This window comes from Dysidea avara, chromosome 11, assembly GCF_963678975.1.
Source record: "Dysidea avara chromosome 11, odDysAvar1.4, whole genome shotgun sequence".
In the NCBI taxonomy this organism is placed as follows: domain Eukaryota; kingdom Metazoa; phylum Porifera; class Demospongiae; order Dictyoceratida; family Dysideidae; genus Dysidea; species Dysidea avara.
Window position 1 is genome coordinate 17,317,718 of NC_089282.1, and position 23,608 is coordinate 17,341,325.

Consider the following 23,608-nt stretch of genomic DNA (forward strand, 5'->3'; position numbering starts at 1 on the left):
ATGCAAAAATTAAAACCTTTCAGTTCAGTAACCACTTCCTTTTTGTAAACCATAGAAACGATGATAACAAACTTATATGTGTATATATGCTGCCAAGACAATTAAATCATTTCCTGTGATTGTAGCTATACTTCCTTTATAGGTTATTTTTACTACAGAAAGTTCTTAACTGGTTTCTCTTAAAGCTGCTACAATATAAAAAGGTGAACAATTTATGTCAGTACACACACAAACAAAATTGATTCAACTGCAGTATACTAATTGGCATAATTGATCTGGGCATAGCAGAGTATTATTGAAAATGAATTTGTTCTTTTTAAGTGTACTTCTATGTGCTGCTGTGATTACTAGTGGAAATGCAATTGCTGATCCAGTGGTATGGCAATAGGCACAAATTATCATCATCTTCACTAATATTTTGTTCTATACAGGACTCTACTGAGCAGAAAAATCATGAAAATGGTCAGTATCGGTTCAAAACTATCTATTCAGAGAAACCCTACACAATTGCAAGACGATCAAGGAGAGTAAGCCAGTGATTATTACACATATACATAACATTGTTTAATGGTTGTCCAGAAAATAATGCTTTGAACAGTATTATGAACCAAGTCTTTACCCTCACTTGTCAAATAACTATAGCTCTGTTTTGTAGCCAAACATTATAAGATAAATGATGGGTTTGCTGTATGCTACACTTAATATCTTTATGATTATATTATTTGATAGTCTCCAAAGCCGTGTATACCAGCTCACCAAATTCACACACATTATATCAGTTAGTTACAATGCTTAGCTACCATGTAGCCATATTGCATGCACCATATTGTACAACATGGTCACATGTTTATGATGCAAATAATGTCTAACAATAATGTTCAATTGTTACAGTTGGTGGGATGTTTTGATGGTAATGCAACTCACCAAGAGCAATATGGCAAAAAAGATATTCCTCATAAGGTTACAGCATTAAAGTGTGTTTACTTGGCTGATTATTCCTATGAAGAGTACAACAAAGTACAAGAAAAGATCAACTCCATGTCGACAAAGTTTAATTTTGATCATCTAAAGGTTACAAAGGATCTTCACACTTCGACTAATGATGCTGACACTCAGGGTTTTGTGGCCATAGATAAAACAAACTGTGAAGTTTTTATTGTTTTTAGAGGCTCAGAGAGCATCCAAGATTATAAAAATAACCTCGATCTTTATGGAAGCAGTGAGATGTCAGAATTTGGTGAAAAGGGTACTGATGATTACGCCGTGTTTCTTCCAGGTTACAACAAAGCTCTTTTGTCTGTCTATGATTCCATAGTTAAACCAGCAGTGGTTGATGCCTTAAGAGAAGGAATGAAGGTTTACTTTGTAGGCCATAGTCTTGGTGGAATATTGGCAACTATGGCAGCTATCAGGACTTACCATGAAAATTACAATAATACGAAGTATGCCAAAAACTTGTACCTTTTTGTTTACGGGTGCCCCCGTGGCATTGGAGGAGGGTGGAAATTTTATGGATCCAACAACAAGGTTAAAGCTCATTCTTATAACATTAAGATTGAAAATGATATAATATCAAATTGTAAAGCGATGTCAGGATTTGAGTCACCAGACAAAGTTTACAACCTAGGAAAAGTTAGAGGTTTTGTTAAACCCCATTATATGTCAAGCTACATTAAAAAGCTGGAAGATCTCGCTAATGATGTTTACAATAATAATATACCAGCAAGGGATCCTACATTGATAGTATCAAGCAAATGTGAACGTAAGGAACAAGTGGGTTGTTCAGCTCAATTTCCATCATGGTGCTGGATTAGATGTAACCCTGACAACTATAATGGCTGGTGTTATACCAGACAGTTAGATCTGAGTCAAAATTGCAACTATACTTTGTGTGCGCAGCAGCAAGACAACCTCAGTTGTGGAGACAATGCATGTTCATAGAAGCTAAAGCAATTCTCCCAATGTTGTTGTTGAACATTTTTGGTTGCTCTTTCTGAGTATGCACAGTGTATGTTATACTATATACTATCTCATTATATATAGCCTTATGTTTAATGTAACCAATTAAATTTAATTTGTACTAACCAAGAACTAATTTAGAGCTTGGAGTGCTTCATTCTTACAATATGCTAGCTAAGGAGTTAGTTTCAACTGCAATAATTGATGAAGAGACAGAGAGGGAAAGTTTAAGGAAAGGGATAAGCTCTTTTTAGAAATAATAAAAATTTGCCAAAATTATAATTTAGCAGTATTTATTATTTAGGAGCAAGGCTTAAACTGAAGCTGTTAAAAGCCATATGAATGCATTAGACCAAACATTCTTTTAAGTGATTCTAAATGAGGGCACTGTTTCTTGCGAGTTGAAAAATCTTGGAGAACAGTTGCAGTAATAAAATTAGCATTGCTACTTTTTAAGTGCTTTGGCATCTATACAACTTCTTGAACTTGTCATGCTCCATGGCCAATTTCATTGAGAGTTGAAAGAAAGTGATTGCCATCATTCTCTAGCAGTGGAAAATACAGGTGGCACAGCATAAATGCTGCTGGATGGTAAATATTGCCTAAGTCTAAAGTTAAATTCCAAGGGGTCTGGGATGCAACCAGAAGTCAGAAACCTGAAACTGACATTCCTTGTATATTAAGGAGCTGTATAACTACATCCAGCCATCCTCATGTTGGCTAGAGATAGCCATCAAGGCCATAAGCCACTCAGAAAACTTATAACTGGGCTAGAAAACAGCACCCAGCACTACTTAAATCACTATTGATTTTGGTGGTGAAATTTCATGAAGTAGCTTGAGTTTTGGTGAAATATGAAACCTTCTGTTATGAATGTACAGTAATAGCAGTTTTGCCTGATAAAGTCACATACATGAGAAAAAACTTATAAAAATAAGCAAGTGTGCATGAGGGAAGTTCTGAGGAAAGTTTCATAGCTGGGAATTTTAATGGTGCATATCATTAATTTGATTGGAGGTACATTTCAACCACAGGTTCTGTGGATTTGTTTTACTCTCTATACAATGGAGTTAAGATTCACCTATAAATAAGTACAGACCATGCAGTCAACTGTTTTATTAGATAGTTATTAACCATTCTATGATTCTATTACATGATGCAGAAGAGTTCAGTTTAGGCAAACTGATAGATCCCAGTCCGGGGAGGCTCTAGAATTAAAAATCTGACAGCAATGAGAGCAGCCTGTTCAAACAGGAATCTTATATTCTTCGTCACTTCACAAGCATTGGATTGTGTCTGGCATAATATTATGGCCTAAACAACCAATCTCAATGGAAATGAGATTAACAGATAAGCCAGAAAGCTGAAGGTCATATTGTAAACAGCCATATCGATCTTCCTTCCGAGCTCTAGCAGCCAAAAGATGTTGCTGAGTATTGGTGGGATAGTCAGTTCAAACAAACAGGTGGAATTATTCTTATTGGAAACCAACACTAAGTCAGGCCTGCTAAGGGTGGAGGAAAGATTGGTTGGAATGTTGCTAGGAGGGCGACACTAGCAACACAGCAAACAATATGCATTTTGCTTTTATGCGCTACCCTATCATAGGTGAAGCACATATAGTGTACATTTGTGCACTATGCACATATGTATTGAAGTTGCAAACATGTATGTGCTACTGGTAGCACTGGAGGAAATGTGTTGAACTACCATTTCCATCATATGTGATCATGGTGTGCTGAGTCACTTATTTTACACTTGTGCTATATGCCTTTGGGTATGTAAATCCAAGTTTTTTTTGCAGTGCAAGATATCCTGGAAGGTCAGCATAGAGTTTTAAAATGTCAGGTAAATGCTGTTGGAGTCCGTGAACGAGAACCTGTAAGACTGAATCATTTCTCCAGGTATACCTGCCTTGATCAAGAGCAACAGGACATCCAATTAAGATATGATTTGTTGTGGGTTTGGGAGCTTGACAAAGGGCACATTTTAGGGCTATATATATCTAGTAATGATGTTCCACCTATAGCCAGGTTCATCATAGTTGGTGGAGTCGAGTATCACCAGCACATAGCAAAAAGGCCTGACACGCAGCTGATTTCTCAGGGAGGCCAAACATCAATGTAACGGAATGAATCACAAGAAGCTTAGTTTTAGTCTCGTGCCCAGACCGCTTTTTTTGTTTTTGTGTGGGGGTGGAGAGCCTCTCTGCCTCTTGAAGGAGCCCCACCATTGAATTTTCCCCGCAGAAGATGTGGAGTATCGTATTTTGTCACAGTGACGTAAAAGCATAGGTATTATATGCTACGGGTGCGTAGCATATAATAAAAGACTATGGTAAAAGTTAGTCTAGAATTTGCCCCCGCGGAAGTTGCACTTACGCGTACGTGATTGTGACGTAAAAATGATTCTATCACTTCCTTTTTTAACGATGACTAAGAGTAATACTACTAACACAATTAAATCATTTCCTTTATAAATTATGCAATCATTTTCTTTATTTAAATGATTTAGCTAATTGTGTTAGTAGTATTACTGTTATAGTCATCGTTTTAAAAATTTATTTTTAGTTACCAGCCACAGGAAGTTCTCTTAGAGCTACTACAATATCAATTCATGTCAGTACACATACAAACGATTTGACTCAACTGCAGTATACTAATCAGTATAATTGATCTGGGCTTAGCAGAGTATTATTGAAAATGAATTTATTCTTCTTAAGTGTACTTCTGTGTGCTGCTGTGATTGCTAGTGGAAATGCAATTGATGATCCAATGGTAAGGCAACAGGTACAAAATATCTTTATCTTCACTAATATTTTGTTCTACACAGGACTCTACTGAGCAGAATAATCATGAAAATAGTCAGTATCGGTTAAAACCTATTCATTCAGAGCAACCCTACCAGGGCATTACAAGACGATCAAAGAGATTAAGCCATGCAGTGATTATTACATATGAGTAGTATTGTTTAAAGATTGTCCAGAAAATAATGCTTTGAACAGTATTATGATCCAAGTCTTTACCTTTACTGACTTGTTAAACTATAGCTCTGTTTTAAAGCCAAACATTATACAATACATTATGATAATGATGGGTTTGAACAAACCAGTCCACTGTACAAAGCATGTAATGTACTTTGTGCTTACAGTATATTTCATGCCACTGTGTATCATCACATATCTAGTGGCGGAGGAAGTAGTTTATATGAGGGGGGCTGACCGGAGTATAGAGTCTCTGGAAGCAGGGGGTCTGGAGGGTGCAGCCCCCAGAAGCAGCAACCATTTTAGCTTTCACAATGTCTCAATTAAAGTTCGCCAATCTATAGCAATTTTATAGGTACAATTTAAAGCATTTTAGCTAAAACACCAACTTTTAGTGAAAACTATCTATTTGACAGTTAAAAACGGCAAAGCTTTTAGCTGTTGACTACAAAGTTAATGAACATATGTGACTGGGCCTGGAAAAATGGGGCATGTAGGCACATGACTTTTGCCTACTCTTTCAAACTTTTATCGCTCATAACGGTTTGTACCATTATGCTATGGCACAGCAATTTTCAGTACTTAGTAAGCATTTAATTGGCTTTATGATGCAAGTTACAGAATACAAAATATCTGTTCCAGTACTGAGACATGACCTGTACAGTGACAGGGTGTAGTTTGTGCCCACATGCCCTATTTTCGCAGGCCCAGTCACATAGCTATAGCATTTATAAGCAGTACAAAACAGCCTGTAGCCACCTGGAAACACTTAATTGATACAGTGGTAAGACACAAACTCATACTCTTAAAGTAAGAGTTACTTGGTTCGATTCCCACTGTAGGCAACTTTTTTCGTTTTTCTTAAAGCTACTTTTAGGAACACGTTTTTATGAAAGCTGACTGCTCTATTAGGGTATTTGAGCGTTCTATTAGAGTATATCGATCTTTATCACGATTTTCGGCCCCACTCCAAGAAGGATAATTTCGGCGTGATATCATTCTGAAAGGGGGCTTCAGCCCCCTAGCCCCCCCCTTCCGCACCATATGTCACATATGCATCTGCTGTACTCAGCCTGGTATAAGCCAATTTTACACCAGTAACTATAGTATGTACAAGTTGTACTGGATCCTGAAAAAAAGCTAAAAATTAGGAGTGGATTTTTTTCTCAAGAGAATTAACATTTCAGCCAACCATGCAGATGATTAAAGGTGACAGTAAAGGTGTCGACAACAAACACATGTGGCTTGGCTCCATTACGAGTTCAGGAGAGGGTTGTAACACTAGTAAAACTGTGGTCTTCGGTTACACTAGTCACTAAGTTACACCCTAGGAGCGGTGTTCTACTACACCTACACCTTTAGGGGAGTTTAAGCACACTGAAAGGGTGTGTTGTACAATTAGGGGTGTTTTAGCACACCAACAGGGCATACTTATTAAAATTTTGCCAAAACCCACAATCAAAGTACACACTTGGGTGTTATAAATACAAACTGGTAACCTTTAGTAGCAAAGAAGATCATTGATGTAAATGTGCTAACTTTAAATTGTTTACATTTTCATTGCAGTTGCTTAACATTGTTGATTGTGATACTTTGGAGATCACTAGCTCATGTTTGCACTATCAATGACCCTCACAAAGAATGCATTTTTTAAAAATCCAAACACCCTTAGGGTGTTACTGAACACTCTAGGGGAGGTTCATTACACTCTTGTGGAGTGTATAACTTTAACACCCACAGGAGAGCCCCACAATAATTGTAGTTAGAACACCCCTGAAGGTGTTTAAGAAATACCTTTGTTTGAATAGCTGCCACATTTTTATAGCTTCCCCATAGGTGAAAATTTTGATTGACCGTAAATATTGTGTCAGACATTTGAATGAAAAGATTTTGAATATTTTTAGTGTGTCAAGCAGTGCTACAAATAAATAAGCTAAATTTCAAGATCGTGTGTAATTGCATCCATGAGTTATTGAAAGTTTTTGAGGATCCAGCTCAATGTGTACATATGTATTCAGGGGCATACGGAGGGGGGTTTCCAGGGGTTTCAGAAAACCCCTTTGGATTTTACACATTACTTGAAACATTAAGAAATTGAAACTTCAGGTTTCCAGAATCTGGAATCTGTCATGGAACAGGACACATTTTAAACTTTTATCTTAGTTATTTAATAGTTTCTCACATGATAGCAACACTTATAGCATCGAAAAGATCAAGATACTCTAATAAAGCAGTCAGGCAATATAAACTACTCTAATGTAACAGTCACTTAGCTGTAGTGGAAGCCCCTTTTCAAAATTCCTGCATATGCCCCTGTGTATCAGCTGATTGCAGTAATGCTTAGCTACCATGTGGTCATATTGCATGCACTATAATGTACATGGTCACATGTTTATTATGCAGATAATGTCAAACAATAATGTTCTATTGTTACAGTTGGTGGAGTGTTTTGATGGTGATGCAACTGGCCAAAAGCAATATGGCAAAAAGATATTCTTCATAAGGTTACAGCATTAAAGTGTGCTTACTTGGCTGATTATTCCTATGAAGAGTACAACAAAGTACAGGAAAAGATCAACTCCATGTCGACAAAGTTTAATTTTGATCACCAAAAGGTTACAAAGGATCTTCACACTGTGACTAGTGATGCCGACATGCCGGCACTCAGGGTTTTGTGGCCATAGATAAAACAAACTGTGAAGCTTTTATTGTTTTTAGAGGCTCAGAGAGCACCCAAGATTTTATAAATGACCTTGATCTTTATGGACACAGTGAGATGTCAGAATTTGGTGAAAGGGGTACTGATAATTATGCCACATTTCTTCCAGGTTTCAACAACGCTCTTTTGGCTGTCTACGATTCCATAGTTAAACCAGCAGTGGTTGATGCCTTAAGAGAAGGAATGAAGGTTTACTTTGTAGGCCATAGTCTTGGTGGAATATTGGCAACTATGGCAGCTATCAGGACTTACCACGAGAATTACAATAATACGAAGTATGCCAAAAGCTTGTACCTTTTTGTTTATGGGTGCCCTCGTGGCATTGGAGGAGGGTGGAAATTTTATGGCTCCAATAATGAGGTTAAAGTTCATTCTTATAACATTAAGATTAAAAATGATGTAATATCAAATTGCCATTTGATGTCAGGATTTGAGTCACCAGACAAAGTCTACAACCTAGGAAAATATAGAGGTTTTCTTCAACCCCATTTTATGTCAAGTTACATTGAAAAATTGGAGGATCTCGCTAATGATGTTTACAATCATAATATACCAGCAAGGGATCCTACATTGATAGCATCAAGCAAATGTGAACGTAAGGTACAAGTGGACTGTTCAGGTGAACTTCCATCATGGTGCTGGATTAGACGTAACCCTAACAACTTTGATGACTGGTGTTATACCAGACAGTTAGATCCGAGTCAAAATTGCAGTTATACATTATGTGCGCAGCATCAAGATAACCTCAGCTGTGGAGATAATGCATGTTCATAGAAGTTAAAACAATTCTCCTGATGTTGTTGTTGATACACATTTTTGGTTGTGCTTTAATACTATACACAGTGTATGTTAATTTAATACACAATTGCTTTATGTTTAATGTATATAACCAACTTAATTCATGCTGACCATGAATGGCTGATTTAGGGAAAAGGGAAGTTGGAGTGCTTCATTCTTAAAAATATACTATATGCTAGCTATGAAGTTAGTAGAAGCTCAGCAATTGCATTTTAAGTATAATTAGTGAAGAGATGGAGACGGCAAGTTTAAGGAAAGGCTAAGTTCTCTTTGGAAATAATGAGAATTGGCCAAAATGATAATTTAGCAGTAAGGTTTAAATAATTATTATTTAGGAGTGAGTGTTAAATGATAATTAATTTAGGAACAAGGCTTAAACTGAAGTTTTAAAATTTGCAATGCTCTAATAAAACAATCAACTACTCTATAGCTTTATAATAGAGGATTTAAAGTGGTTTCATCAATGCTCTACCAAACAATTATATTAAGGAAACTATAAACCACTTGGTGCTGGAGATGAACTGAACGTCTTCTTGACCTAGCTGTAGACTATGATAGCTACTATTATGGTATAGGTTTTTTTCATTGTAAAATAGTTTTTGTATGCAAAACTTGTACGAAATATGCTTACACAAAAATTTTTACACAAGATCAAACTACTCTAATAGAGCAGTCATTCACGTGAAAACATTTTTACACAAAAATATAGCAATTACGGTATAGTACTGATAGACTTTTAACATTATGGTGTAGACTTTTGCTGTTATGATATTATAGACTTTGCTGTTATGATATAGACTTTTGCCATTTTGACTTGCCATAATAACGTACTCTTTGTCTCTCTTTTTGTGGTTAAAGAAATAAAAATAAATAAATAAGGAGTATCTGAGGTTTGGTCATGTGGTTGACTCTAATACTCTAATAAAGTACTAAACCTATATTTAACCTACGTATCACGTTAGAATATACTAAACAATAATGCTATAGGGGTAATATAAAATTAATGTTATAGAGGTATATATAATGTAACCAGATTTCAAGTTGGTACCTTAATCACAATGGGTCAAGTTATGATTGTTGGTACATGAAAAAGCTATAAGACCCCTTTCACAGATCCAGTCACAAATGACCTGTCAAGTTATAGCTCTACTCTGGGGTCAGTATTATACACATTCCTTTGAACATCATCACTGCATCTTTGTGTGTTTAACAGAGACCTGCTGTATCACGTAAACTGAAGGAGCAGCCAGTTTTAGTGCTGTAGTCATGGTAATGGGGACCTGATGTTATCTATAGATAAGCAAATACCAATTGTCCACTGTTGTCTCACATTACAGGTGGGACTTTAGGTGGGACTTTAGGTGCCCACCTTCACTTGTAAGGCATGATGTAGCCTCCTAGAGTACCTCCAGAAAGATTTGCCTGCATGCACTGACTCATAGGCATCTGTATGTGTGTAGTGCAGTCGACTGGGTAGTATGAGCATAGGTAGTCCATGTTATAGTGTATCACAATATAAATATGCTGTCAAGTAATATTATTTCCATTCATCTGCTAATATGCATGCTTACATAACTTTACTTGATAAACAGGATTGCATAAATGATGAGCTCACATCAAGGTTTCATCACAATTTATTACAAAAGTTAATGTAATGAAACCGAATGAGTTGCACTTCTAAGACATGTGGGTATGACAATTGTACCCACATGTCTCGGAAGTTCAGTTTCAGGATACTTAAGCTTCATCTTTATTCATTACACCTACACAGTTAATTAAGACTGCGTTACAGAATCAATTCAATATATAGTAACTATATATATACAAAACTGGCCAAAATAAAAGAAAATTTATACAGACACATGCAAGCCTTTATTCAACACCAAGGAGCTGTATAACTACATCCAGCCATCCTCATGTTGGCTAGAGCTAGCCATCAAGGCCGCAAGCCACTCAGAAAACTTGTAACTGGGCTAGAAAATAGCACCCAGCACTACTTAAATCACTATTGATTTTGGTGGTGAAATTTCAGTAATGTATTGAAGTAGTTTGAGTTTTGGTGAAATATGAAACCTTCTGTTATGAATGTACAGTAATAGCAGTTTTGCCTGATAAAGTCACATACATGAGAAAAACTTATGAAAATAAGCAAGTGTGCATGAGGGAAGATCTGAGGAAAGTTTCATAGCTGGGAATTTTAATGGTGCATATCATTAATTTGCTTGGAGGTACATTTTAACCACATGCAGGTTCAGTGCATTTGTTTTACTCTCTATACAATGGAGTTAAGATTCACCTATAAATAAGTACAGACCATGCAGTCAACTGTTTTATTAGATAGTTATTAACCATTCTATGATTCTATTACATGATGCAGAAGAGTTCAGTTTAGGCAAACTGATAGATCTCAGTCCGAGGAGGCTCTACAATTAAAAACCCTGTATGAGCAGGAGACAGCAATGAGAGCAGCCTGTTCAAACAGGGATCTTATATTCTTCGTCACTTCACAAGCATAGGATTGTGTCTGACATAATATGGCCTAAACAACCAATCTCAATGGAAATGAGATTAACAGATAAGCCAGAAAGCTTAATGTCATATTGTAAACAGCTATATCGATCTTCCTTCTGAGCTCTAGCAGCCAAAAGATGTTAGTTCAAACAAACAGATGGAATTATTCTTATTGGAAACCAACACCAAGTCAGATCAGGCCTGGAGGAAAAACTGATTGGAATGTTGCTAGGAGGCCAGGGCAGACACTAGCAACACAGCAAAAAGTATGCATTTTGCTTTTATGCCCTATCACAGGTGAAGTACATATAGTCATCTTATTTTGCTAAACATTTGTGCACTGTGCACATATGTATTGACTCCATAATGTTAAGAAGCCTTTTGCCATACTGGAACTTAATACCTTTAAGAAGTAATAATGAAATATTAATTGTTGCACAAACCTTCTTACCCACCTGTGCAGCTAATGAGACTGTCATTCGTGAGTATGATTTCAAGACTATATGTTCCCTGGTGAGGTTTCTGCAAATGTATAGCCCACTGTTGGCAGATGCCTTCTCAGCTAATTCTACCAAATGACTCCATTTTAGCTATTTCTCGGCTTTTCCATTATTCTGTAAGATTGTATTTCATTATATTTTTGTAATTTATTCTGCTTACGATGAGGTGACGGCCTCTGTTGTGCTGTGAATTATGACAAACATTTCTGATTGTTTTAATGAGATGTGGTGGGTCAGCGATAGAGAGAAAACCATCAATTATGAAGTGATGAAAGTACATAAATTACAGAAAGTGTGATAGTCCTCGGTCACATGCGACCACGTGTATGGTCCTACGGAAGAACCTGCGTGGGCATGGAAAGGGTGTGAATATAAAAATAAAATAAAAAGAAGCTATATAAATTAACTAATACTAGTCACATCCAGCCACTCTTTATTATTCCTAGCCAAAAATATCCTCTCAGAGGCTAGAATACTTTGGTAGGCAGCATCATCTAAACAATTCCTTACAATAGATTTGGGGATAGTTATTGGAAAATTTGATGAAGTTCAGGTAGTTTCCAATGGAGGCTGGTTGGTAATGGCCAAGTGCTGAAATCTCTATAGTTTCATAACAACTGGAGATACTTAATCTGTCAAATTCTGCCAATAATTGTAAATATTTAACTTTCGAAATTAATACACTTTATCGTCTGGAGCACGACAGATATTGGAAGCAAGATAGGTAATGCCACACTTCTTATATTCTTCAATTGCATGCAACCTAAAAAATCTTCTGTTAGCAGATGCAGCGGCGGTCCAGATGGGTTTCTGGGGTTTCGACAGAAACCCCATTTTAAATTTAACTTAGTGGCATTCTCATTACACAAACATTGTTGTATTGACAATTTGTCATAGCAAACAACTATATACCAGTAGCATGCATGCAGTTGCACTTAACTAACACTATTTATAGCTATTAAACCATCAGCAACACTTCACTTTTCATCTCCCACTGCATTAAAAACGATCGAGATACTCTAATAGAGCAGTCATGTAACTACTCTAATAGAGCAATCAAAGCTACAGCTTTGTAGTCACCATATTTTCCCTATGGTTAGCTATAGTATTTAGTAACTATTCACAGTTTAAAGTATTGAATTTATTGCAATTGCTAACTAAAAATAGCCTAAAATCCGATCTCTGAGCTTCTAAAATCTCAAACTTTTCCGGAAAATTGTCATCAGATGCCTTATTTAGTAATACCAATTTTCAGAAACCCCCCTTTAAAAATCCTAGATCCGCCACTGAGATGCCCCATCTGCAACTACACAGATCACTTGCAAGCCAGCAATTTGCAGAATTCTAATAGCTCTCGGGCACACGATCAGATGAAAACATTAACTCTGGCACTGTAAACTAAGTAGTTTGCTGAGACACATACCTATGCAGTAATAACTTGGAGTACACATATCTATGAGCAAACTAATCTAACCTGTTGTAGCAAACTGGGCAAAAGAAAAATTCAATGTATCCTATGATCATGAGAATAAGCATGTGGGTAGCTACTGTCCTATCTGTTAATGGTTTATCTTTTGTACACTCTTCATGCAGAGCTGCAAATCTTTCATCAAGGTTCTGCTGGCCTTAGTCCACAAAACCAGTTATTAAGCCACTGGTCTTGTCAAACACAAGGTCCTCACGGATCTTCATTTCATCGAAGACTAAAACAACATACCTGTGTGTATGAAGTATAACATAGCAAATCATTGTGAGTCATACTTACTTCTGCCAAGCTTCTAACTTGTCTACTTTAGCTTCAGTTATCAAGTGATTGACTAATCTGGAATCAAATCCAGTTTTATCCAGTGAGTATAATCTCGCAATGTATGCCTTGATGGTAATGCAATAAAACCTGAATCTCTTATGATGTCATATGTTTTGCCAGATGTTAACATAATATTTAGGCACCATCTGGGGATGTCATCGTATACCTTGCTTTTTTGCCTTACTGGCTGCTACCTATATGTATGCTACTAATATAAAATACACTTTAGTGTTGGTAGACAATACCTGCTGCTCCCAAAATATACGTTTAAAGTCATCACATTGTAGTGATTGGTTATTCTCAATAACTTTGGATATATCAGAATTTAAGTCATCAAGTTTAATGCAACTGGGTGAATCCAGTAAGGTGTTCACCCTCTTTCTTAGCCTTTGTAGTTGTTTATTTTTTTGTCGTAATTGCTTTTTGCAGTGATCTTATGTATGTTGATCTCTGTGGGGTCCTGAGATACCAAACGTTTGTGTGCAATATTGCCTGTTGTGAGGAATGCTTCATTCTTGACACTATTGCCCTGAGAGTATTGCAGTATGTTTGACAAACGGAACAGATTTGTAAACTTGACAAAAGAATTTCACAATGGGTATGACAAACTGTTGAGCAATACTGTTTACCATCAATGCCCAGTGCTACTATGTGCTCATCCAATACAGCCATGACTTCATTGTCCTGTGATATGAATGTTCCCTTCTCATATGGGCTGCTTCAATGTAACAAGATTCATAATTTCCAGGGAAAACAAAAGTATCATTTATCCTCTGAATCAAAGTAGTATTTCCTCACTAGACATTTTGCCACTAATTATAAATTGTGTCACGATATGATTCTCTGTTGAAACTAAGTGATTGAAAACATAAGCTTTCCAGCTCAGATCTCGTTGAACTAGTATAAGCCTTGAAACAATTACTGGTGGTAAGAACACGGACTGCTTCACAGTTCAGAAACATTGAAGTTCATATTGTTTGTTACTGAACTGTGATATCATCTGTCTGGCAAAGTGCTAATTGACACTATTTATGATGAATGCTTTCAAGAGAACTCTGTATAGGAATGAAATAATTAACATCCCATGCATTATACCTGAGGTGATGCAGATGCAAAAGTAGTATCATTTGTTGTCATTGGTCTGCTACCTTTGACTTTCCTATCAATTTTAGGTTTTCGACCTATATGTGGCTTTTGCTGTAGCGTCCCTTTCCTTTCTTTTGCTGTTTGCCAGACATTTCTTCTCATGTTCTATACCTCAGCTCATGTATGCTTCAATATATAAAGATGTGCCAAAGAAGTAGCATGTTTATAGCAGTAGAGAGGATAATGAATATACACACACACTACAGCAGTGATGTAATTTAAAATATGGGAATCAAAGTAAGAGAAATGGAGAGCAAACCCCATACTAACATCAACTGGGATATACCAATTTTGGTACTAAATAAACAATGATGCAAATATAGTAAGAGGGTTAAGGGAGCAATTGTATTGAACTATAGAATTAAATGCAGGGAACAACGATGCAAGAAGTAGTAAAAGGAACAATCATAGTTGCTGTAACAGTAAAAGGAACAATCAAATTAGCAAGAGATAAAGGAAAAAATGATGTAAGAATACAGTTCATATTAGAAAGAGGTAAATCAAATTATCAAAAAGTAAAAGGAACAATGATGCAGAGGAATAATCACATTAGCAAGAGGTAAAGGGAACTATGGTGTAAATTTAAAGTTCATATTAGCAAACTAGGATAAAATGAACAATTGTATTAGCAGGAAAAGTAACAGTAGCAACTACATAATCGATCCACAAAACAATTGTTCCCTATACTCTGCTATAGTACAATTTATCACCTCAGTAGTTATTGACCAAAGCTTAGCTTGTTCTAATGTGTACTGTTATAATAATTATGTATTATTTTAAGTGCTGCAGGATAAACAGAGAAGGCAGAGCTATGAGGCTGTATTCACCATGAGCTCAAGCAGATCTATGAAGAGAACAAGGATATATAAATTTAGTGGGGAACAACTATATAAGTCAGCATACTCTAAAGGAAATCAGTTACTAGGGAAGAGCTGCATTGGTCATTTAATATAACATAAGGATAAAGGAAATTGAATTATAAAAGAAATCCAAACAGGACAGCATGTGACCAAATGTTATAATTAAATTTTCAACTGGGGAAACACCTTATGCAGTACTAACTATCATTATAAAAAGTAACATTGTAATATTTTTCTATATATAAACCCACAATTGGTGGCCATGCATTAATAACCTTTAGTTATTCCCATGTAGCTTCTGTGTATATGTACTTAAAAACAAACATTTGCTATAAAGCATTTGCCATAAAGTGACTTTAACTTATGATGAATTAAAAACATTGATGACTAAAACACAAAAATGAATACAAATTCACAAATAACAACTTAAATGTAGTAAAAGATCAATTATTGAAAACCATGGCTGGCATGTGTCTCTTTACAACCATTGTAGATTTGATAGCTGCCCTTAATCATGTTGCCTTTACATAGTTCTTTACTGGTGTACCTGTAATAGAGAGAAATATACATTACTGATACATTAGTAACACAATACTGACAGTCACTACTGCTAAACATATCAATGTTACTGATACACAACAACAAAATAAATTACAAAGAGTTGCCTGCATGTGTGTGCACTAACCCACTCACCCTACAAAACTAGACTAATACAGTTCGATTTACTCCTTTTAATCATAGGTAATATATACCTTATATTATCTATGCTTTAATGTACCAATACAAACTGAGTGATTTAACTTTTTTCATAAAATCCTACAAAACTCCCTACCCCTTCTTCGACATTAACAACTACATGAAAGCATCAGTATCCACAAGATCATCATCATCATCATCAGGCAAGTTAGTCCATTGTATTTCCACAACAAACTCAAACCGTCATTTTTATATTAGCCAGCTACCAAGATTATGGAACTCTCTACCCTCAATTGATGTGAATCTACCTTATGTGATAATAAAGTAACTCACCCGATTTCTATGGCATCACTTAAACAATTTTAACTCCAATAATATTTGTACTTTTCATTTTTGTTGTCCCTGTACAAGCAACACACATGCTACCCCTTTTTACTCTATACTCTAATCACCAATCATCATTGTCAGTCTTGTAACTACAGTATATTTGTACAAGTAGTCATGTATGGTGTGGTTGTAATTATATAAGCTATAGCACCTGTTAGACCCCACCCATCACAAGTTAGGAAGCTAGAGGTGAGGATTCACAAATAGTATACATGCCAAATTGCAAACCTAGAAACAACTTCACGTTGTAAAATATGGCTTGGCATTCAGAAGAGATATCTTCACCATCACACTGTATGAGAGAAGTTTGTATGAGTTATGCAATAACTCGCTACAAAGTAATTTAATTGGTTGTACCTCATTCTCATAATATGTGATGCTCCAGACAGTTTCTAATTGAAGGGGCAGCCACACGAAACTAGGTAAATCCATAGAAGTGTTCATACAGTTACTGCAAGACTGCACCAATAACCTATGCATTATTATTAGTTTTTGTGCCAGGAGGCCCCATGAAGGGCCCCTTGAAAACCTGTTTAAATGATCGATATACTCTAATAGAGCAGTCAGATCTAAATACACTAATAAAGCAGTCACAGTATTCTTCGGAGGAGCAGTGTAGCTAGCAAGCTTATAAATAAGAAGATATGGTTAGCGAGGGGTAGCTGTTGTCATTAATAAGAAGATATGGTTAGCGAGGGGTAGCTGAAGAAGATATGGTTATAAATAAGAAGATATGGTTAGCGAGGGGTAGCTGAAGCATGTAATGATCTTTTTTTTCTTTAATCTTTGGCTTACACTTACAGCTTGGGTGAAGTTGTGACTCAGAAAGGGAAACCTGGGGCCCCACTTTAATTCTTTGCCCTGGGCCCCTTAATTTCTCTAGGCAGCCCTGTACATTTGCACAGTTTATAAACATTAAACGAGCGTTAACCTGCATGGCCCCAATTAGTCTCGCGTGGCCAGACCGCTTTTTTCCGTATAGCGGTCTGGCCACGCGAGACTAGGCCCCAATTGCTTACGTAATGTGCATTAAATAGAATTGCGCATACGCAATACTAATAATGGCCTGTCTAATAATTGATGTAGGCGGAGACCAGAAACAGGATTACCACTTGGAATGTAGTTGATTGGAGGATATCGATTTGCGTTGTGGACCACAGGTCCTACCTGTGTAAGTTTCATGCGAGATGAATCATCAGAAGCGGAGTTGTAGCCTCTTGAAGGAGCCCCGCTATTAAATTTTGCAGTCTGACGTAATTTTCGTGACGTAACACTATATATTGTAGTACCCCACTTTCCTCCGTAGTAGCCACTAGTCTCGCATGCCAGACGGTTTGTGTGGGGGCGGCAAATAAACCGTCGCTGGCTGGTCACTGTTGCACACTTTCCGTGAACTCACTGGAATGCAATTAGATTACATCACGGCATTGTTTTGCGCCAAGGATGATGCAATAATCGTTCCAATCACCTCTTTGAGCAGACTAAGACAATAATTGTACTGGTAATGTCCAGGTGACGTATTCGAAACATTACTGAACGTCTTCCTCGACAATTCTGTCGTTTCGCAAATCCGTAGCGAACCACGATCGTTCTTATACAAAAGCCCTGTACTAGGGAAACAAAGATCCTAAGCCCATGGCGTTGTTAAACTTTCGAAAAAGTGATCTGTAGCCGAGATTCAGTTCTTTATTACACTAAGAATTTGAATTATTAGTGGTTGTTTCGTCACAGAGTGCGCGAAGCGATCTGATTGGCTCTGCCAACATTCCGGCAGTGGTCCCGGAATGTGTGCAACAGTGACCAGACGGTTTATTTGCCGCCCCCACACAAACCGTCTGGCACGCGAGACTAAGTAGCCACTTCCTTGTTTATTTGATTTTAACTGACAACAAAATCATTCGGTAGCTATGTCATGGATTTATAAACCCCGGGTACCTGGGGATTGTAAATCTGTTTATGAATATTACTACCACAATTAAATTATTTCCTGTGATTTTAGCTATACTTCCTTAATAGGTAATTTTCCGTGACCAGCCACAGAAAGTTCTTCACTGGTTTCTCTTAGAGCTCAGTGCTTATAAAAAGGTGAACAATTCATGTCAGTACACATGCAAACAAAATTGACTCAACTGTTGTACTAATCAGTATAACTGATCCGAGCATAGCAGAGTATTTTGAAAATGAATTTATTCTTCTTAAATGTACTTCTGTGTGCTGCTGTGATTACTAGTGGAAATGCAATTGATGATCCAATGGTATGGCAACAGGTACAAGTTATCTTCATCTTCACCAATGTTTTGTTCTATACAGGACTCTACTGAGCAGAATAATCATGAAAATGGTCAGTATCAGTTCAAACCTATCCATTCAGAGCAACCCTACCAGGGCAAAAGAATTGCAAGACGATCAAAGAGAGTAAGCCAGTGATTTTTACAAATATACATAGCATTGTTTAATGGTTGTCCAGAAAATAATGCTTTGAACAGTATTATGAACCAAGTCTTTACCCTCACTTGTCAAACTATAGCTCTGTTTTAAAGCCAAACATTATCAACTTATAAAATAAATGATAATGGGTTTGCTGTATGCTACTCTTGATATCTTCATGATTATATTATTTGATTGCCTCCAAACCCGTGTATACCAGCTCACTAAATTCACACACATTATATCAGTTGATTGCATGCAGCACTGCTTAGCTACCATATGACCATATTGCATGCACTATAATGTACATGGTCATATGTTTATTATGCAGATATTGTCATACAATAATGTTATATTGTTATAGTTGGTGGGGTGTTTTAATGGTGATGCAACTCGCCAACAGCAATATGGCAAAAAAGATATTCCCTATAAGGTTACAGCATTGAAGTGTGCTCACTTGGCTGATTATTCCTATGAAGAGTACAACAAAGTACAAGGAAAGATCAACTCCATGTCAACAAAGTTTAATTTTGATCACCTAAATGTTACAAAGGATCTTCACACTGTGACTAGTGATGCTGACACTCAGGGTTTTGTGGCCATAGACAAAACAAACTGTGAAGCTTTTATTGTTTTTAGAGGCTCAGAGAGCACCCAAGATTATAAAAATGACCTTCATCTTTATGGAAGCAGTGAGATGTCAGAATTTGGTGAAAGGGGTACTGATGATTATGCCGCATTTCTTCCAGGTTTCAACAACGCTCTTTTGGCTGTCTATGATTCCATAGTTAAACCAGCAGTGGTCGATGCCTTAAGAGAAGGAATGAAGGTTTACTTTGTAGGCCATAGTCTTGGTGGAATATTGGCAACTATGGCAGCTATCAGGACTTACCACGAAAATTACAATAATACGAAGTATGCCAAAAGCTTGTACCTTTTTGTTTATGGGTGCCCTCGTGGAATTGGAGGAGGGTGGAAATTTTATGGCTCCAATAATCAGGTTAAAGTTCATTCTTATAACATTAAGATTGAAAATGATATAGTAACAAATTGTCATTTGATGTCAGGATTTGAGTCACCAGACAAAGTCTACAACCTAGGAAAATATAGAGGTTTTGTTAAACCCCATTATATGTCAAGTTACATTGAAAAATTAGAAGATCTTGCTAATGATGTTTACAATCATAATATACCAGCAAGGGATCCTGCCTTGATAGCATCAAGCAAATGTGAACGTAAGAAACAAGTGGGTTGTTCAGGTCAATTTCCGACATGGTGCTGGATTAGATGTAACCCTGACAACTTTGATGACTGGTGTTATACCAGACAGTTAGATCCACGTCAAAATTGCAACTACGCATTGTGTGCACAGCAGCAAGACAACCTCAGCTGTGGAGACAACTCATGTTCATAGAAGCTAAAACAATTCTCGCAATGTTGCTGTTGAACATTTTTGGTTGTGCTTTCAGACTATATATGTACAGTGTATATGTTAAGTTATGCTATATATACACAATTTCATTATAGCTTTTATGATTAATGTAACCAATTTATTTTGTATGACCAAGAGTTGATTTAGAGATGGGGGAGCTAGGAGTGCTTCATTCTTTTTAAAAAATTACCATATGCCAGCTAGTGTTAGTTACAACTGCAATTGCATTTTATGTGTAATAATTGATGAAGAGATAGAGAGGCAAGGGCTAAGTTCTTTTTAGAAATAAGAAAATTGGCCAAGATCATAAATTAGCAGTCATTATTATTTAGGAGTGGGGCTTCAATAATTATTTAGGAGCAAGGCTTAAATTGAAGCTGTTAAAATTTGCATTGTTCTAATAAAACAATCAACTACTCTAATAGAGCATCCAAAGTGGTTTCATCGATACTTTACCAAGCAACTATTTATTAAGAAAAATACCACTTGGTGAACCTCTTCTTGTTAAACTCAATATTGTTGCAGTTGAATGTTTATTAGTTGTGAGGTGTTTTTTTGAAACATACACATATTCTGCTTTGACCCACATCATTATTATAAAAAGATTGTGATCTGATCAGATAAATAAACTGATCTCTATTGGCCTACAATATACTTTAACACAATACATTAGGGCACATTAGTTTGCATTACAAGAATTGTGATAGCCTATTCAATAGTACATGTAGTAGGTCTCTGTGAAATACATTATGAAGTCATTTTAAGGATACAATTTCTAAGTGGTACTATAGTCTTAGACTCTTAATGTTCTACAACAGGCTGGGATACAAAGTGAAAACTGTCTACAGTACACCATTGAGAAATATTTCTTGTCCTTCGTAATAGGCTGTCCTTAATTCAGAGGTTATATATAATATGCATGATACCAAATCCTTTCAGTTGCAGGTCCAGATCTAGACTTCTAAAGTGGTGGGTTCTACTCTGAGAGAATTGCTATCCAATATAAGCAGTTCAACACTACCACTATCACTGTTATTCCTGGTGGGACTTTAGGTACCCACCTTCACTTTGTAAGGCATGAGGTATGAGCATAGATAGTGCGTGTAATTGTTACAGTGTATCATGATATAAATGCACTGTCAAGTAATACCTGCATGCTTATCAATACATCTTTTTGATAAGAAACACTTGCAGGATTATGCATGAATGATGAGCTCAATAATATGCCAAAAGTTAATGTAATGAAACTGAACAAGTTGCACTTCCAAGACATGTGGGTACAATGATTGTACTCACATGTCTCAGAAGTTCAGTTGCTTCAACATTTTCATTATACACCTACACATTTAAACTGAGTTATATACACTGTTAAAAAGAATAGGGGAGTTCCTAGTGTAGGGAAGATTTAACACCCCTGAATTTTAGTGGAGAGTACTGAAATACTACTCTAGAATAGAGTAACAGCAAGCCTTTGAAAGTGTTAGTGTGGGACTTGTATAGAAGAGTCACATAAACAAGCAAGGTGTTTCCTTTACTCTATATTATTATCCCACCATAGACAGCTGTTAAAATCTCAAAATGATGTACAATGAATGCAAAGATGTATCACCATTCACTAAAAATACATAGTATAATCCCACTGTAGTTATTTGACATGAAGTCACTGCATATCATATAGCTTGTGAAAAATCAGTAGCTGAGTATATCATAATCACTGACACATGAGTCTTGTTCCCAACTGCTGTAACGCTTTATTCCTGACTGTTGTAACTTTTTTTCTGCCTATCATAAATAGCAGCACAATAAATAAGTGTTCCACCATTGTACAGTTGGTTACCCATATCTAGTAATGAAGATATGTCACATACAGTTGCCATCATCATTGGTAGTCTAGTGTATACAAATAGTACCTGGAATTTATCATTTTGCTGTCACATTTATTGAGGTTATAACTCTTTCTGCAATATTTGTATCTTCTCAGTGACTCAACTTCAGTTTTAAACTGCTCTCATAACATTGAGACATCCTGCTAACAAACAATAATACTTAAGTACAAATGTAAATGTTATCTCATTACAAGTTAAAGCTGATCTACTCATCTTTGACAAGATGCACAAAGCATATAATATATGCGACCGGGCTTGCAAAAAATAGGGTGTGTGGGCACATAAAAATTGCCTACTTTTTGCAAACTTTGATGTATCATAACTTTGTATTCCATGTCTCTGTGATCATGACATTTTCAGCACTTATTAAACATTTAGTTGCCGTTACAATTCAAGTTACAGAATGAAAATATTCCATCCCAGTACTGAGATATGACAAGTTAGGTGATGGGTTGTAGTTTGTGCCCACATGCACTTGTTCGCAGGCCCAGTCACATATTGTATTGAATCATCAAAAATTAAATGCATGTGACTCGGCTACATCTTCTTGGTTAGCCTAAAATGTAAAGATACGAGCGACAACATATGCAGTAATACAAATTACCAGCTAATTCATGATTCAGTAGCTAACATCACATAGGGCTGGTCAGCTTTGGCTGACTACAGATATTTCCACATGTAAAAATGACTAGCTAGCTGGCTTCAGCAGTTTTCTCTCCTTCATATCTTCCTATAGAATTCATAAATAGGTCAGACCACGAAGTGGTTGCAAGCTATTTAGAATAGTATGAAGAGGGTTAGGTTGAGCATATCAATGGTGTATGACCACATTGGCCAGTTTTATTCTCAAACAGCTAATTTTGCAGCTCTGATTATTGCCCACCCAGTGCAATAGTATAAAAAGCCGGAACCCACAATTGATCCCACTCTGGTCTTTGAGTAGCTTGAACTCATGCATTACTTTGGGTAGGAGGGTGGGACCATTGATATGCTCAACCTCACTCTCTTCATACAATTCTAAATAGCTAGCTTGCATAGCTTAAACTATTGTCATGTGTTCGGGCATGTGCTAGCTAGTGCTGCTTGTCATACTCTAATGGAATAGTTAATAATTAGTGTTCTAAACAAATGACTGCATGGTCTGTAATTATTACAGGTGAATCTTAACTCCATTGTATAGAGAGTAAAACAAATGCACACAAGTGTGGCTTTGATGGGGTTTCACCAGTTTCTGGAAACCAGTCAGCTCTTTTTTAATTGAAAAAAATAATTAAAACAGTAAGCAAAATTTAAGTGTAATGAAGTAAGTTCTAGTCATAACAATCTCTCTCCAACAGGAAATTGTTTATTCTGAGCTTTGAACATGTTAAGCGTCTCTAAAATAATTATCAATTACGCTATTGTGACTTCTGCAACTCTTCAATTGTAATTGTAAATTTTGGATAGAGGCGGCGTAGCCTGTACATCCAAATCATACACACAAAGAAGTAGCTATAT

At 36.5% G+C, this 23,608-nt stretch overlaps 2 protein-coding genes across 2 annotated transcripts; both read left to right on the forward strand.

Moving 5' to 3' along the window:
• Window positions 1-245: 245 nt before the first annotated feature.
• LOC136239359 (uncharacterized) lies at window positions 246-2,080 on the forward strand. The gene is made up of 3 exons (XM_066030097.1): window positions 246-376; window positions 432-527; window positions 892-2,080. The coding sequence occupies exons 1-3, from the start codon at window positions 302-304 to the stop codon at window positions 1,939-1,941; spliced, it is 1,221 nt and encodes a 406-aa protein (XP_065886169.1). The 5' UTR covers window positions 246-301; the 3' UTR covers window positions 1,942-2,080.
• Window positions 2,081-18,329: 16,249 nt separating this feature from the next.
• LOC136238810 (uncharacterized) lies at window positions 18,330-20,362 on the forward strand. Its single transcript, XM_066029411.1, has 3 exons — window positions 18,330-18,621; window positions 18,677-18,781; window positions 19,158-20,362. The coding sequence occupies exons 1-3, from the start codon at window positions 18,547-18,549 to the stop codon at window positions 20,205-20,207; spliced, it is 1,230 nt and encodes a 409-aa protein (XP_065885483.1). The 5' UTR covers window positions 18,330-18,546; the 3' UTR covers window positions 20,208-20,362.
• The last annotated feature ends 3,246 nt before the right edge of the window (window positions 20,363-23,608 follow it).